This window comes from Nematostella vectensis, chromosome 1, assembly GCF_932526225.1.
Source record: "Nematostella vectensis chromosome 1, jaNemVect1.1, whole genome shotgun sequence".
NCBI lineage: Eukaryota > Metazoa > Cnidaria > Anthozoa > Actiniaria > Edwardsiidae > Nematostella > Nematostella vectensis.
Window position 1 is genome coordinate 20652188 of NC_064034.1, and position 16559 is coordinate 20668746.

Sequence of the window (16559 nt, forward strand, 5' to 3'; positions counted from 1 at the left end):
AGCAGTTTGTCTTTCGGCACGCATTACACAGTATAAATAAAGTCATCTATCGGTATTTTTATTCCCCAGCTGGAGAAGGCATGCCAAAGCCGGTCTTCGGCTGATAGCAATCGCGAATCATTTGGGCCCGATGCCTAACTTGTGATATTTTATACCTACGTTGATTAATTGTTCGCCTCTTGCTATTGTCACCTCTTCAAATGTTTCGAATTTTTGTAAAAATTGCCCGTCTAGTGACAAAAATAGAATAAATTATCGTTTGAATTAATTTCGAGGAGTTACCTTTCTAAAACATCAGCGTGACTGTATCTGCGAGGGGAAGTGTTTGCCAAAGCTCTTTCTTCTAATGCGTTATTTCTGAGAGCAAAACACACAAAAATTGAGAATATTCATTATGACTCTTGAATTTTTACAATTCTAAAGTCACGGATCAGTAATTAAACACTTTTCTAATTTTAAAAACAATAAAGATAACATAATGTTGAGCTCACAAAAGACTTCATTCTAGAACCTTTTTTCGAACTCAAATCATCTTCCAGAGCGCGTGACTTTCGAAAGTTTCAACACACGAAGAACCTGGAAGTTACTGACGCGAGAAGAGTGTCATTCCATTCTAAATGTCATTTTAATAGTTACGACACTTCAGCTAAAAATATATCACAAATTAAAATTATGTAAGCGATTTTCAGTTAATTCAGATTGTTACCATTTCACCTCAACAACACAATTCAGTTCTAACCCTTAAGAGAGCATGAAATTTTAAGTAGTCTATAAGCCATTTTACACGTCTGATATACCAGCTGGTTCGGGATTATTCCCTGCTAACATCCAGCATGATTCTAAATAATTTCTCTTTGTTAAACAGCCAAAACAATAAGTCAATTAGCGAGAATAACAAGCTAAAACTGGCCTAAACTAAGTCCTTACCTCCTTAGGATAACATCAGCTCTGCTAAAGCTGGTAGGACGGGACCTTTCCCCTCGCACTGGAGTTCTAAGGGAAGAAAACAATTATTAATATTTCACCGAATTTCGGCCAACTTCCTGCTAAGGTCGTGTGACTAGTATAACCAAATCTTGGCGATGTTATCTAAAACCCTCATAACGAAATCGGACAAAGTTTAAAGCTAGTTTTATGCGCGCAGTATTTTCTAACAGGCGGACCTAGTCTGACAAAAATTCATTCAAACCTGAGTCGGAGTTGTCGGTCCAATTCGTCGGGTCCGAAGGGAGGAGGAGTGAAATTATATTCTCTTCGGAGTCTCATTCGATACTCCAGATCGGTTCTATACGGGTTACTCGACATCCTCTCGGTTAAAAATTCTACGGAACTCATACTCTGTCTAAGTACACTTTAACGTCGGCTATGAGATGATCCAAAATATCACGAACAACACAGCGCATCTAATTATTCCACAATATTTAGACGCAGTGAGTCACGGTGTCGCTTCATCGATCAATATAGTTTGTTATTCATTCCATTTGAATGGCTAGCACCAGCCCCCTATCGAGTCAAACTATGCTTGCAATATAGATACGTGAATTTTCCACTAGAAAACAGTACCAATCGACTTGCGGCTCAAAACATAGTTTCCTTCCCTCGGTGCTTTGTCTTTCCCTGTGCGATCGTTTCCGTTTCTCGCGGAAATGAGGATGTGCTTGCGTGACATAAGTATTATCCGATTGGTCTGATTGGTATGTTATTTAAAGCTCTTACAAGCTGCGACATTTGCCGCGCGCGCGATAACCTATAGCCAACACCAACTCGCTCTCTCCTTGCCAACACCTTATGTAATGGGTGACTTTGTAGGAAAAAAACGCAACCTAGTGCAGAATACAGTTACTGAACCCTTTTTTTAGAAGACATTGCCTTGCAAATCTTTGTTAAAACCAAGCCTTTTTTCCAAGCGGATGGGCTAAAAGAAAAATTTGTCTAAGTTGAAAAAAAAAATACAAATAAAATGGTAGTTGTTATACATTTTGCTTGCGAAACGTGTCTTTTCAACAAATTCGAAAATAAAATAAAGATTTCCTTTTCCTAGGGGTCTATATTTTGTATATAGGCAACATTGGTAATCCGTCGAAACAAGATTCGCAATAGATAAACACGAAAGCAAAAATCAACTATAAAGAAACAAAAATCATTTCATCCCATAAACATAAAGTAGGAGCGCTGTCATTACTACTAATATTCAAGAGTTTGATTGGAAAATTTGGGATAAGGGCTTCTTCCATCTTTAAAACTTCGCACCATTCCATTCATGTGACGAAAGCTAACTTTTTTAAGCCCATATTAAGAGGAAAGTTTATAATCCTGGCTTACTAACAGCATTTTGTACTGTAAATTTTCTACAATTTGGCTCACAAACTTCTATCCAGAATTCTGTTGATAAAACAATTGTACTGATACACTCTTCACGATATGAGAAATATTAAATACAGGAAATACGATTCATTTTCGCCTGTATTTACATTTTAAGTTCAATCTAATTTGCATTTTCTGAACGTGTTTTAAATTCGTTGCCGGTGGTTTTGTATTGAATGCGATTTCAAAACAACCAGTTCGATAGTTTGGCCTACGGTAAAGCTGAGATAACGTTTCTTTTCGACACGAAATTTTCGATAAATTCGACAATAATAAATGCAGATATACACGTCGCGAGATACCCCGTCGGCAAGACTGTTCTTACAGCCGAGCACACGTGAGCATATCAAAAACAAATATTCCTGGGTCGGGCGTTCCTTATACCAGCCATTCCAGCTTATAAAATAATTTTGGAACGCTAAGCATTAAGCAGTGCTCTTTAGAGCTAGTTTAGAAGTTTTATTCGATTTTTAATTTAAATTAAGCCAGCCCATTTATTAGCAAAAATTTCAACGTTTGTAGGTTAGGAACCGTTCGGTTCTTTTGCGGGAGGTTGCACGGTTGACATGATTTTCGCAACACAACCAACTAAAACAGGTAATTCAAACTAGTTAAACATCTATAATAAATCTTTATCGTGCTAGAGGACAATCAACGATCATGTCTGGAATATTTTCCCGCCTTGTAAGTCGCTATCAACACATTCTCTCAAATCGGTATTTTTTGCTAAGTACTTTCGCGCGCGCAATTACATCCCAAACTTTCTGAACATAAAAGATACTTACCTCTATATTAGCGCAAATTTTTCTTAAATTATGGTTGCAAATCGCGATTATGTATCCTTCTTTCGCTGCAGTGTTCACTGTAAGTCAGTCGTTAACGTCGCTTTCGAACCTGAATATACACGACTACAAGATCTAGAACAGCTCAATTGTTCTCTCCGCCAATCAGTAAGCGAGGGGAGATCGCTCGCTGTGTTTACGTAAAGGCTAAATTTAAATAATACACTGCTAATCCCACAAAGCATCTAGGGGTTTTGTTAGCTCAGACAGCGACGGAAAGAATCACGCTAGGGCATCAAGGAAACATAGGCGGGAGAGACCATATCCTGCGCGGATTTCCCGAAACATTTCTCGTTCTTTGTGTTTAAGACGGATTTTGAATCTTATTAGATAAGGGACGATTAGCCATATCTGACAACCGCCTGGGCGCTTGATTTGTTGCTCGGAAACGTATCATGACCTCGAAGTTTGGATGGGTGCAAAAACCTCTTACCCATGAATATAAAAAAGGCTATATTGGCTTTATAAATATCGGAGTAATTCGCAGGATAGTAAGTCAATTTCGTGTCCATTCAGTTATTTGTCTCTAGCGACGCAAAGATGGCGTTCAAACCGCTACGATTACCTTATTACGGAACGCTTTTTAATGTAGCTGCGTCTATATGGTAATTTCAATTCACGTCTGATTTCACAGAAGAAAAAAAACACATGCGATCCCTTGATTTAAAAACTGAAAATAATGTTAAAACTCGGTTTTGATAATGGAAGTGTCGTGACATATGTGACCTCAAAGAACTAAATTTTAGCATGCATCTCTTTTTATTTTAGTTTTCTCAGACCACAACGTGACTACGAGAGTAGAGTCTCCATGTGTGCCACTGTTTAGGTACCGATTAACAAGAAATGATAATTTGACAAATTGCTTCAATAGTCAACCACTGTTCGAACATCGAGAAAAGGAAAGTTACGATGACTAGGGTATGCACATGGCATCGTTTTTGGATTTTCAGGGATTTCCAGGCTAAACGTCCACGTAAAAAGGCCCTTTTTATGTATAAAAGATGATTTAAGTTTCCCTAATAGTTTAAGAATACTAATGGTAGAAAAGAACGATGAGGCCCACCCACACGATAGCACAATAGGACTCAACATTTGCTAAATACCATACCTTACTCAAAATACTTGTGGTAAATCATGCCTTCCCCCCGACTACTAAGGGGGATATACCACACACGGCCACAAAACCAAGCTTGCTTGCGGCCAAATACCATACCTTACTCAAAATACTTGTGGTAAATCATGCCTTCCCCCCGACTACTAAGGGGGATATACCACACACGGCCACAAAACCAAGCTTGCTGGCGGTCAAATACCATACCTTACTCAAAATACTTGTGGTAAATCATGCCTTCCCCCCGACTACTAAGGGGGGTATACCACACACGGCCACAAAGCCAGGCTTGCTGGCGGTCAAATACCATACCTTACTCAAAATATTTGTGGTAAATCATGCCTTCCCCCCGACTACTAAGGGGGATATACCACACACGGCCACAAAACCAAGCTTGCTGGCGGCCAAATACCATACCTTACTCAAAATACTTGTGGTAAATCATGCCTTCCCCCCCGACTACTAAGGGGGATATACCACACACGGCCAAAAAACCAAGCTTGCTGGCGGCCAAATACCATACCTTACTCAAAATACTTGTGGTAAATCATGCCCCCGACCAGGAATAGAGAGACACCACACACGGCCACAAAGCCAGGCTTGCTGGCGGTACTCCACTTGTCCTTAAGCTGCACCTCTAGTGGCCAGTGGAGCGGGTCGGACTACAAATAAACATTCAAGAATTGTCTGTTTGGACCATAGATGAAAATTCCGCGGCTACGGCTCTTACATTGCCTATTGTAGGAGGTTTAAACCCTTTTTTATTCAAACAATATTTCTGCCGATTCAAGGAAATGGAAATTTCCGAGGGGCTGGGACTATGTGAAAATCCCCTGGAATCACACCTTTCTTGAATCACACATTGTAAGGCTTCTGAATCATGATAGAGACAAGTGCTTCGCTGAGTCCCATATTGCGAGTGTGGTGCCACTTACCTCTCTGTTCAGCCTGAGGAGTGCTTTCCACATATTACGGCGCTCTTCGAGGCGTCTATCTTCCTCGCGTTCCACGCGCTCGGACGTGACCTGTGCAAAGCGTGTCCCTGTGTGTTCTTCCTCGTAATGGATCGCTTCGCGACGCACCGCGCGCATCTTTACATCAAACTCGCTAGATGACAAACAAGAAGGGAGAAGACGCCTTAGCAAGGGCAGGGATGTCATTATATCATCTTTACATCAAACTCGCTAGAGATGACAAACAAAAAAGAAGACGCCTACGCAAGGGCAGGGATGTCATTATATCATCTTTACATCAAACACGCTAGAGATGACAAACAAGAAGGGAGAAGACAATATGCCTTAGCAAGGGCAGGGATGTCATTATATCATCAAAATGAGCTAGTTGGCCGCGCATACGGTGTGTGTGGTCATCAACATTAAAGCCCCCTCTAGCAAAATACACTGCGCAGCCAATGCCGTCGCAATATAGTAGTCTCTGTACAAGGGTTTATACAAGTGCGTAAGTCTCCTTTTTCCAATCCATTTTTTAGATTGCGGAGCTTTTCCTTCTTTTGCTCCAAATGGCGCGGTTACCTACGCATGACTACGGGGTCCTAGAGCTTACCTCTCGAACTGGGCAATAGCTGTGACATGCGACACAGGTCTGGCGATAATAGAATAACGCCACCTGAAAAATGTGAGTGGCGAGATTAAGATTCAAGAAGCCGTAGATGTACGTCAGATGCTCGGCTTATACGAAGTATACTGTCAACTTGTAAGTGGATATCTTCAGGATAATTATTACCGTTGATATAGCTTACGGGGTTGGTCTAAGTAGCAAGTCAATAGAGCTGTACGGTTACGGGGACAGTTTCCGTCGATATAGCTGTACGGTTACGGAAACCGTTTCCGTCGATATAGCTGTACGGTTACGGGGACGGTCTGCCGATATAGCTGTACGTTTGCGGAACGGTTTTCCATAAGCGGACACCGGATTCATATGCGGTTCTGTTCCGTGTACCGGAAATGTGTTTGACAGTTCTGTGCTATTAGCCATTAACGACACATTTTTAGCAAGTAGTGAAATGTTTCGCAAACCGCATCGTCAGGAGTCTAACATAATCAGGAAAACACTTAAAAATTCCATGCATTATCAAGCTTCAAAGGTCTCTATGCTCACAGACTATTAATTTGGTGAATCAGACTCCGTAAGTAGAATTGTTTGATAAAGAAAACGAGTTACCAAACTCACAATTGCTTGTCGCGTTCCATCGCCGCATGTATCACAGGCATGGTCACCTGGCACGACCTTTGGAAGTCACTCAAGAACGAACCCTGAAAAAAAGTTTTTCTTTTGTATATTGTTTGGATTCACTACTGCAAAAGCGCAAGACCCGTACAGGGTAACAAATAAGGTTAACAAATATAACCAGGCTTACATTCAAATTATCTAGTCTCACCTTTCTGCACTCCCGCTCAAAATTCCTCATGAATTCCTTGACCTGGAGGGTCTCAAGCTTCTCCAGGTCCCCATGCTCCAAATACACACCCATGGCGGTCTCTTGCGGGCTATCATGAGAGGGACCCTTCACTCGTCGCATGGCCCAGTCTCCTTGTAGCCCACTAGCATTAAAGTTATTGCCAGTCTCTTGAGCTACATCAAACCCCAGGCGCCTGAAGCACTCCTGGATGGCAGGGGTGTAAGTGAAGAGCCCACGGATGTTAGGGGCAGCGTTGTTTTTGTTGCTGTCAGGCGGACTGAGGGTGAAGTCGTGTGCGCCTGCGGTTGGGAACCAGCTCAGAAGTTGAGCTGCGAGAATGGTGTAGATTCATAGTAAGTGATAAGTAAGGGACGGCATCCAATAGAAGGAAATAGAAGGAAGGTTAGTACTGTAGGGAACATATCAATCAATATTATCTTTTTCTCTTACTCACCGATGCGGTATTTTCTCTTGTACGACGGCACATAATGACCCTCCAACAAATCCTTCAAGGCCCACAGGGCGCGGCAAAATGTGTTTTCTACACCAAGTAAACGCCCGGGCGATTGATCAATACTAAATATTTCATTTGCCGCTTTGAACATGTCAAGGGCGTCAAAGAAGCTGACCCGTTCGGGTCGCTTGCCGGTATCCCTGGCGTTGAATGGCAGAGGAGGAGTGGACGCGACAATGGAGGGTTGCCAGTCCTCTAAGTGTCTGTTTTGCTGACGCTCGATCTGTAAGGACAACGACAGATGAGGAAGTATCTAAAACATACGTTGAGGAACCCAGGAGGGTTAGGGCGGGGGTGCGCTGTCAAAGGTGTCATGTAGAAAAATCATAGCATTTGGCGTTTCTTCAATAAGAAATAACCCACATTTTGGCAGCCAAAGTTGTCCTCTCCCTCATGACGTTTACGCTTTGCTGCCCATTGTAGCAATTTTGAAGACAATGGTAGCTAAGCGATTTCAACTCGTTACCTCCTACTGTACACCAAAAGTATGACAAGGTGCGTGACAATACGCGTGCTCGACGTCATGCGTGATGTTGCAGGACCTCAAGTTGTAGTTTATTTAAAGGCTGTCTAGTTGCAGTATCTGCAACCTCGGAACTTAAACAAATGTGTAGCGTAAAACTGAAGTGGCCTCCACTCTCTCTTACCTCGGCGACCACCTTTCTCTGATTATCACGTGCGCGGCTCCATTTCATCAAGTCGCAAATCTCCTTTCTACTCTCAACGACTTGTTGCTCTAGTTTCCTCTGAGCCTGCGCCTCCACCTTAAGCTGTGCAGCGGTAAGAGGTCGGGGAGCGTGGCGCTCCATAATCTGGTTAAAGTTCTTGTGACGCAACAGATTTCTCTTCCTCATAGCGTCCAACCGCTCGCATGCAGCTAAGGCGCGGCTCAACATCCCTTTATGTGCTTTCTTGAAGCTCTCTAGCTCTTTCTGGGGGCATCCCTTGTTTTGCTTCTTGTGTTTTCTTGTCCTTTTAGGGATGAAATTGAATCGCTTTTCCTGCTCCAGTCGTAACTGAATCTGCGCTCGTCTCTATATGAAAAAGCAAGGTGACGGTGAATGTGATGATTCTGACAACGATGATGATAATGGTGGTAATGGTGATGATGATGACGATTGCGATAATTGTGTTGTTTTTGATGATGATGAAGGTGACGAAGATGATGATAATGATAATGAAAATGGTGATGACGGTCTATTACTTGCTCCTAGAGTTACATGAAGGTATAGGTTCACGGAACAAGTGGCGGGTGTAGGATTTAAAAAAGGGGGGGTGACTTTATTTGACAGTCTGTCGCCTTTTTTTTCCAGAATTTTAAGAAACATATATTTCATATTACAAATTCTTCTACAAAATTTCGAGAATACCTTTTTCCCTGTTTGTGAAAATCGCGTTACTTATTAAAGGTTTGATAGATAGATAGATAGATAGATAGATAGATAGATAGATAGATAGATAGATAGATAGATAGATAGATAGATAGATAGATAGATAGATAGATAGATAGATACGCTATTTACAAATCTGTTTACAGCAAAATCTTTGACGAAACTATTTACAATAACAATCCTTTGCTGATTTATAAACTTATTTACAGAGTTGTGATGTATTCTCTTAGTTTTGCGGAGAAGGCGGTGATTGACTTGGCTTCTTTGATTTCTAGTGGCAATGCATTCCACCTTTTAGCTGCTACAAACGTAAAGCTGTTTTTTGCTAATGTAGTCCGAGCCTTTGGAAGTACTAAGTTATGGTTTGCTGCATTTTTAGTGTTCTTGTTATGTACATCACTACACTTAACGAACATATCTCTGATATAGCATGGGGTCATATTGTTCATTGCCTTGAACAGCAAAACAAGTTGTAGGTAGATTATTCTTTTGTCGAAGGGGACAATATTTAGTTCTTCAAAAAGTGGTTTTGAAGGTGCATCCCATTTCTTATCGAGGATAACCCGCGCACATCGTTTTTGGAACTTGACCATATCGTCGATGTGTTGCTTTTTGGTCGAGCCCCAGACGATAGCACCATAGTCTAATATTGGCTGTATGAGCGAATGGTAGAACAGGGTTCTTGCTTTAAGTAACAGGAATTTCTTTGTCCTTTTTAACAAGCCTAGTCGCTTGGAGATCTTATTGTGAATGTACTTGAGGTGGTTGTCCCAGGTTAAGGAGTTGTCTAATCTTATGCCAAGCAGTTTAACTTCATTGACACATTCAAGCTGGCCATTTTCTGTGCTGACTGTCAAATCCTTTCCTGCCAATTTGCGCAACTTTGGCTTGCTACAGATAAGCATTGATTTTCATTTTGTTTTCATTCGCCCAGCCATTAACCTTTTTTTAGCTCTTCAGTAAGAATAGACTCAACCTCACTAACGCTACTTCCACTTGCGACTTGTGTTGTATCATCTGCATATATCTCGAGTGCGCTGTTGGAGACTTCAAGTGGTAAGTCATTAATAAACAGGATAAACATTAAGGGACCTAAAATCGAGCTCTAGGGAACGCCTGCAGTAATGGGCTGCGAATCTGATAGCTGACCACTTATTGTGACTTTCTGTTTTCGGTCTTCTAGATAAGACTTGAACCAATTTAGTGACTCTCCAGAGGCGCCATATATGAAGAGCTTCTTAATAAGCGTGTTATGGTCTACTAAATCAAACGCCTTTCGGTAGTCTATGAGGTTCAAGCCAGATATTAGTCCCTGATCCATATTTCCAATGAGATAATCAATCAACTTTACTAGGGCAGTATCGCACGAGTGATAGGGACGGAAACCTGACTGGTTACTACTTAATAGCTTGTGGCTGTTTAGGTATTCATATAAGCAAACGTGTATGTGTCTTTCAATAACTTTCGACAGGGCAGGTGAAATACTGATGGGCCGGTAGTTATCAACACTCAGGCGGTCTCCAGCTTTATATATTGAACAGACTTTCGCCTCTTTCAAGCGCGCAGGGAATCGTCCAGTTTTTATACTTTGGTTGATGATCTTAGTCAACGAGGGAGCTATGGCTGGGGCTGCAGCCCTTAAAAGGCGAGCACTTATACCGTCCAAACCTGTGGCTTTACACGTTTGTAGTTGAAGAAGATAACCTTGCACAAATTCTTGCATGACTTTGGGTATTTCAAATTTAGTGCCACTCGGGGTTTTGCTATCAACAAACCCTTTTAACTTTTCGAAATCTGAAGTTGACAGCGTTCTCATGTTGACATTGCTATTTCTGTAGGTGGCAGCAACGGAAACAAAAAATTCGTTAAATGCATTAGCTATTTCACGTGGATCTGTGATGGTGGGTGTGTTGCTTGCATTGCCTCTTAGTTGCGAAGGTGACGGTTTACTTGTCTGCCCGATAGCAATTTTTAGATGTCTCCAGAATTCCTTTGCCGTTGAACTCTGTTCAAATGACTTGTTGAAATGATTTCGTTTAGCTTCTTGGATGGATTGAAAAACGTTATTTCGAGCTGATTTAAAAGTTTCCCACGCATCTGAGTCACTATTACACTTTCGGGCTCTCTCTAGCAGCCTGTCGCGGTCTCTAATGGCTGCGTAGAGTTCAGGCGTCATCCACTGTGGTTGGCTTTGTTTCTTTACACGCTTTCTAATAAGAGGAGCATGTATATCAGCGATACTTAGGAAAGTCACATTCCAATAATCCACAGCGTCATCAAGGTCATCAAAGGTGTCCAGCACACTCCACGGGGCCTCATCAAGGTCTTTTAGGAAGGCTCTTCATCCAGCTTCTTGCAGTCACGGTAGGAAATATAGACATGGTTTTTATTTGCTGCGCGATCTTGTTTCTTTTTGTATCTGCGCACATGGCACACTGGTAAATGATCTGATAGTCCGATGTTGCATACCTTGGTCTTTGTGATGTATTGTGGCTGGTTGGTGTAAACGTGATCCAAGCAAGCCTGGCTCTCTGGACGAGTCACTTCATTGATGGTTTGAGTGAAACCAAGGCTGGTTAGGAACTTGATTAGACGATGCTTGTGGTTTTGCTGTTTGAGGAAGTTGATGTTGAAATCCCCCAGTAGTAGCGCTTCTTTGTTGGTAATGTACATTTTTTCTATGAGACCTTCTAGCTTAGCATCCATTTCAGCAGTTGAATCCGGCACACGATAGACTCCGGCAATAATAATTGGGCAGTTGGACTTGCACTTGTTTGAATTAGAAACCCAAAAGCATAACAGCTGCTATTGACTATACCGGATGAACACTTAGAAAAGAAGATAACGCCATCCGCCATTGTTGCACTTCCAAAAACGCCTACGACTACATTTTGCAAAAATCATCCAGTTTGCGCTTTCTATTTTCGGGTGCAAGTGCATCAATCACAACGCAATTTATATAAAGGAATTCTGACGGCCACAAAATTTGAAAAGCTCATGGGCATGTTGATATGTTCCTCGCAGCTTCTTCCACTCTACTATGTGCGAGAATAAATATGCCAGTTGCGCTCCGTCTAGCGTGTGATAATATATACACTCGAAGAATACATTGTAAAGAATGCTAGATAGATATTTGAATAGAAAAAAGTATTCGATTCCCCCTTCCATAGAAGTAAATCGCCCTATCCATAACGGCAATAAATTCAACCAACTGCTATAAAACTATTACGCTTTTGCTGTCCCTTAGAGGGCTTCACGGGTCTCACAGTGATTTTAGAGCTTCGACCACACCCAATGTGCTATCCTTAAGGGTTAAAAAATGTTGTTGAAAAGTGCTATCCTTAGGGGGTTTTTTGGCTTTTCTGTTCCGCCATTCATACCGATCTGATTCATGTCCTGTTTTGCCTAGTGCAGTGGCCTGGCTTTCTGTCGCAAACATTGTCTGGTTTTCGTCCAGTAAATAACATCGCGATACTTCGAATTCGGATGTAACAATTTGCAACGATTTGTGTTTTTTTTCCACAAATCCTTTTTATTTCGCCCAACAAGGAGGGGGGGGGGGGTGACATGTCACCCCCGTCACCACCACTGGATCCGCCACTGGGAACACTAGGTTTGGCATCATAGTAACAATTATTAATAAGAAGAATGGTGTTGATGGTGATGATGATGATATGGTGCTGATGTTGATGACAAGGGTCTTACCTCTAGGTACCACCGTGTGGTGTTCTGTACGATAATGATGGTAAGTCCGGTGATGAGAAAATCCCTTGGCCCAAGGTTCTCCCACCACAGCGCTACAAGCTAAAAAAGCTCACATACTGTCAAGATGCTACATAACAAATTCGAGATAATGTTAACATGACAAAACTCTGTCGATCAGCCACGATTGAAGTCCGATGCTTTATGATCGATATTTGATTAAAAGTATATCAGTTACTTGCTTGAATCAGCCGATGGAAATGGATTCTTTGAGCCACGGTATTGTGCGGACATCAAACATTGCGGCGCTGACATGCCACCTTAAAGCCCACGACACTCTAGGATGATTTCGTACGCTCGTATGAGTGGTCGCCATCGAATATATCACTAGTATTGGACGAATCAGACGTCTAGATATCGGTGAATTCGCCGCCGCTGCAGACAGACCTGGTGATTTTAGCCGGCGATTGATATTCGCTCGAACGAGCGTACAAAATTGCCCTGTGTCGTATTTAACGTAGACCCTGTATATGGCACGGAACTGTGGCTGCCACCACAATTAGTTTTTGTATTCACTTTACTTCCAATTTGTTTATTTGGGGGTACGTTCTGCATGGCGGGGCCCATGCAGGACGTACCCCCAAATAAACACATTGCCCGTTTACGTATGACCCCATTGGGCGTCTATGTTGTCTAGTAAAGCAATTGAAAGGTAAACATAGTTCTAGTTCTATTGTTACTCGGAGAGCGCGCGCTACAAAATAATGGTACTGATAGGTTTTTATTTTTTGACGTTAAGGGAACTCTCATTTAAAAATAGTAGTCAAGAAAAATTGTCGGACATTGTTTTCATATCCACTCACCAGGTATACTCCATAAAGTGACGAGGCGGCCACAGTCAGGACAGTAACGAATGCGAACAGTAGGAATAGCTCCTGTTGGAGAATTGCCGTCAACATAGGATCCAATAAACTAGAAATAATTACATTGCATTTTGCAAAAATAGACTTGCGTAGGCAAGGAAGAAATGAAAAATTCAGAAAAAAAAAGAAAAAGCAAAAGGAGAAGAGTAATAGTAATAAGAAGAAAGAAGCGCAAAAAAACCCCGCACGTTCATCTTTTGCGACGGTCAATACGGTTGTGCAAAAAACACAGTGCGCGCGAAATTTCACTCGCTCGTGATCAACTTACCACTCGCCTGTCGATATGCATTGCTTTGTATTAAAAATCACGTAAGTTATCCGATAGAAGAAATCTCCTTTTGCAATCAATGTTTGCTTGTAAAGATTTCCACAAAACTGGTTAGTTCATTTAGAATGCCAATCAGAAGGGATTGCATTGTGACGTCACGCGACGCGCGAGCAAGTTTACTGTGCCATTGTGAAAAGTAATCATTAGCATTGGAGCGAGGTTAACATTGAAGCGACGCTAACGTACTTGACTAGAAGGCATATGAACCATATGAAATTAAGAAGAAAAGAACAGTAAAAAGAACCTCGCAGGCTGTGCGCAATATGAGATTTGTCAACTTTACAACTGCTTGATCAACACCGCCTTTAAGTAATTATCCATACAAGTACTTTGTCCTGCGGCAAAAAGCTTTGTCATAGCTTTCCCACAAAGGATCGTTTTTGTACTAAACATTTAGGCAAAACAATATATAAAATATGTTTTATATGTCCTGTATAATTATTGGTGACTTTCTGGTGAAGGCAAGAACGATAGTTGTTAGTTGTTTCTCGGTAAAGCTGTATCATAAATAATCCTAATTAGCAAAATGTTATGTGTGTTATGCTATAGTGTTTTTAGACAACCATGTTTAAATTATTGTAATGATTTTATTAAATATCTTTTGCAAACCATGTTATTTACATTATATACATTTTTTATGGAAAAATCTATACAACATTTTGAAAAAAATCTTCAGCTAACTAGAAGCATTTCTCTGCTAACAAAAGTCTGCTTACACACAAAAAAGGATCTCTGTTAGCAGGGAATGGAAACACCAACGTTACCATGTCAACTTCGTGCTGGCCATCACTTCTCTTGGTCAATAAGCGCCAACATATTACGTCCCATGCTACCCGCCATAAAGACATCTTGATCATCAGACATCCCGGAATCATTATCATCATCATAACTTCCATCATGCTCACTATCACCATGATCCCCAACGTCGGTACCCTCCCCCGGTAAGTCTGACAGTCTCTCCATGCCCTCCTCCTCCTCCCCCTCAGTGTTCGTGTTGTCCATTGATTCTCGCTCGGCTTCGTCCTCCTCCTCTTCCTCCTTCCAGTCTGGAGAGATAGTTTGATGAAGGAGGAGCCCCAGTACTCCTCCACGTTGGGCCGATGTGTGAGTTATCGCTCGCTCCTGTTCAAACGCTTCCTCTAGCTTTATCCACTGGAAAAAAAACACCATAGCAATGAGTTTAAAGACACAGTTTATTACTATTCAGGAATGACTCGGGATAACACGTCCTATTCCTTAGTGGTCTATTATTATATTCGGGAATGACTTCGAGATAATACGGTCCTATTCCCTAGTGGTCTATCATTATTCGGCGATGACCACCCAAGCCCAATTCGTCAGTAGTTCCTTATTATTTGGGAATGATTCAGGGGGGGTGGGTGGGTGGTACTCCATTATATGGGCTTTACAGGGGCGTGCCGCTGGACAGGGTATGGTTTTTGACCTCTCTGTCCTAAACAGGGTATACATTTCAGGCCTCTCTGTCCTGAACAGGGTATACATTTCAGGCCTCTCTGTCCTGAACAGGGTATACATTTCAGGGCTCTCTGTCCTAAACAGGGTATATATTTCAGGGCTCTCTACCCTGAACAGGGTATACATTTCAGGCCTCTCTGTCCTAAACAGGGTATACATTTCAGGCCTCTCTACCCTGAACAGGGTATATATTTCAGGTCTCTCTACCCTGAACAGGGTATACATTTCAGGGCTCTCTACCCTGAACAGGGTATACATTTCAGGCCTCTCTGTCCTGAACAGGGTATACATTTCAGGCCTCTCTACCCTGAACAGGGTATATATTTCAGGGCTCTCTACCCTGAACAGGGTATACATTTCAGGCCTCTCTGTCCTAAACAGGGTATACATTTCAGGCCTCTCTACCCTAAACAGGGTATACATTTCAGGGCTCTCTGTCCTAAACAGGGTATACATTTCAGGGCTCTCTATCCTGAACAGGGTATACATTTCAGGGCTCTCTGTCCTAAACAGGGTATATATTTCAGGGCTCTCTACCCTGAACAGGGTATACATTTCAGGGCTCTCTGTCCTAAACAGGGTATACATTTCAGGCCTCTCTACCCTAAACAGGGTATATATTTCAGGGCTCTCTGTCCTAAACAGGGTATATATTTCAGGTCTCTCTATCCTGAACAGGGTATACATTTCAGGACTCTCTGTCCTAAACAGGGTATACATTTCAGGCCTCTCTACCCTGAACAGGGTATATATTTCAGGGCTCTCTGTCCTAAACAGGGTATATATTTCAGGTCTCTCTATCCTGAACAGGGTATACATTTCAGGACTCTCTGTCCTAAACAGGGTATACATTTCAGGCCTCTCTACCCTGAACAGGGTATATATTTCAGGGCTCTCTGTCCTAAACAGGGTATATATTTCAGGTCTCTCTATCCTGAACAGGGTATACATTTCAGGGCTCTCTGTCCTAAACAGGGTATACATTTCAGGGCTCTCTGTCCTAAACAGGGTATACATTTCAGGGCTCTTTGTCCTAAACAGGGTATATATTTCAGGCCTCTCTGTCCTGAACAGGGTATACATTTCAGGCCTCTCTGTCCTAAACAGGGTATACATTTCAGGCCTCTCTGTCCTGAACAGGGTATACATTTCAGGCCTCACTGTCCTAAACAGGGTACATATTTCAGGCCTCTCTGTCCTAAACAGGGTATATATTTCAGGCCTCTCTGTCCTGGACAGGGTACATAATTTGAAGCAAGGCTGTCCTAAACAGGGTTCTGATTTGGTTGCCTTGCTAAAACTCGTAACTGCTGATCCCGCTGGCAATCTGATTGCCTTGCTTGCTCTCAATTGCTAACAGGGTCTTAATATTGAGGGTGTTGTCCTAAACAGGATCCTAAAATCAAGGGTGTTGTCCTAAACAGTGTATGGTTTTTCAGAATTTTTGTCCTATACAGGGTCAGGTTTCAAACCCCCCCAGCGGCACCCC

The 16559-nt window shown here is 42.0% G+C and overlaps 2 protein-coding genes across 3 annotated transcripts in view; both read right to left on the bottom strand.

Annotated features, from left to right (window-relative positions):
- Positions 1–927: 927 nt before the first annotated feature.
- On the bottom strand, positions 928–13662 carry LOC116611694. The gene is made up of 11 exons (XM_032372165.2): positions 13535–13662; positions 13207–13278; positions 12347–12445; positions 7898–8284; positions 7191–7473; positions 6716–7065; positions 6508–6590; positions 5881–5943; positions 5253–5424; positions 4841–4979; positions 928–993 (listed from the first exon to the last, which is right to left on the bottom strand). The coding sequence occupies exons 1-10, from the start codon at positions 13553–13555 to the stop codon at positions 4842–4844; spliced, it is 1668 nt and encodes a 555-aa protein (XP_032228056.2). The 5' UTR covers positions 13556–13662; the 3' UTR covers positions 928–993; position 4841.
- A 499-nt stretch (positions 13663–14161) lies between these two features.
- The window catches only part of LOC5503932 (CXXC-type zinc finger protein 1), a 13253-nt gene continuing 10855 nt past the window's right edge, over positions 14162–16559 (bottom strand). For both annotated transcript variants that reach the window (XM_048728410.1, XM_048728409.1), the window contains exon 17: positions 14162–14746. In XM_048728410.1, the coding sequence (XP_048584367.1) occupies positions 14381–14746 (366 nt within the window). In that variant the 3' untranslated portion in view covers positions 14162–14380. The remainder of the gene's footprint in view (positions 14747–16559) is intronic.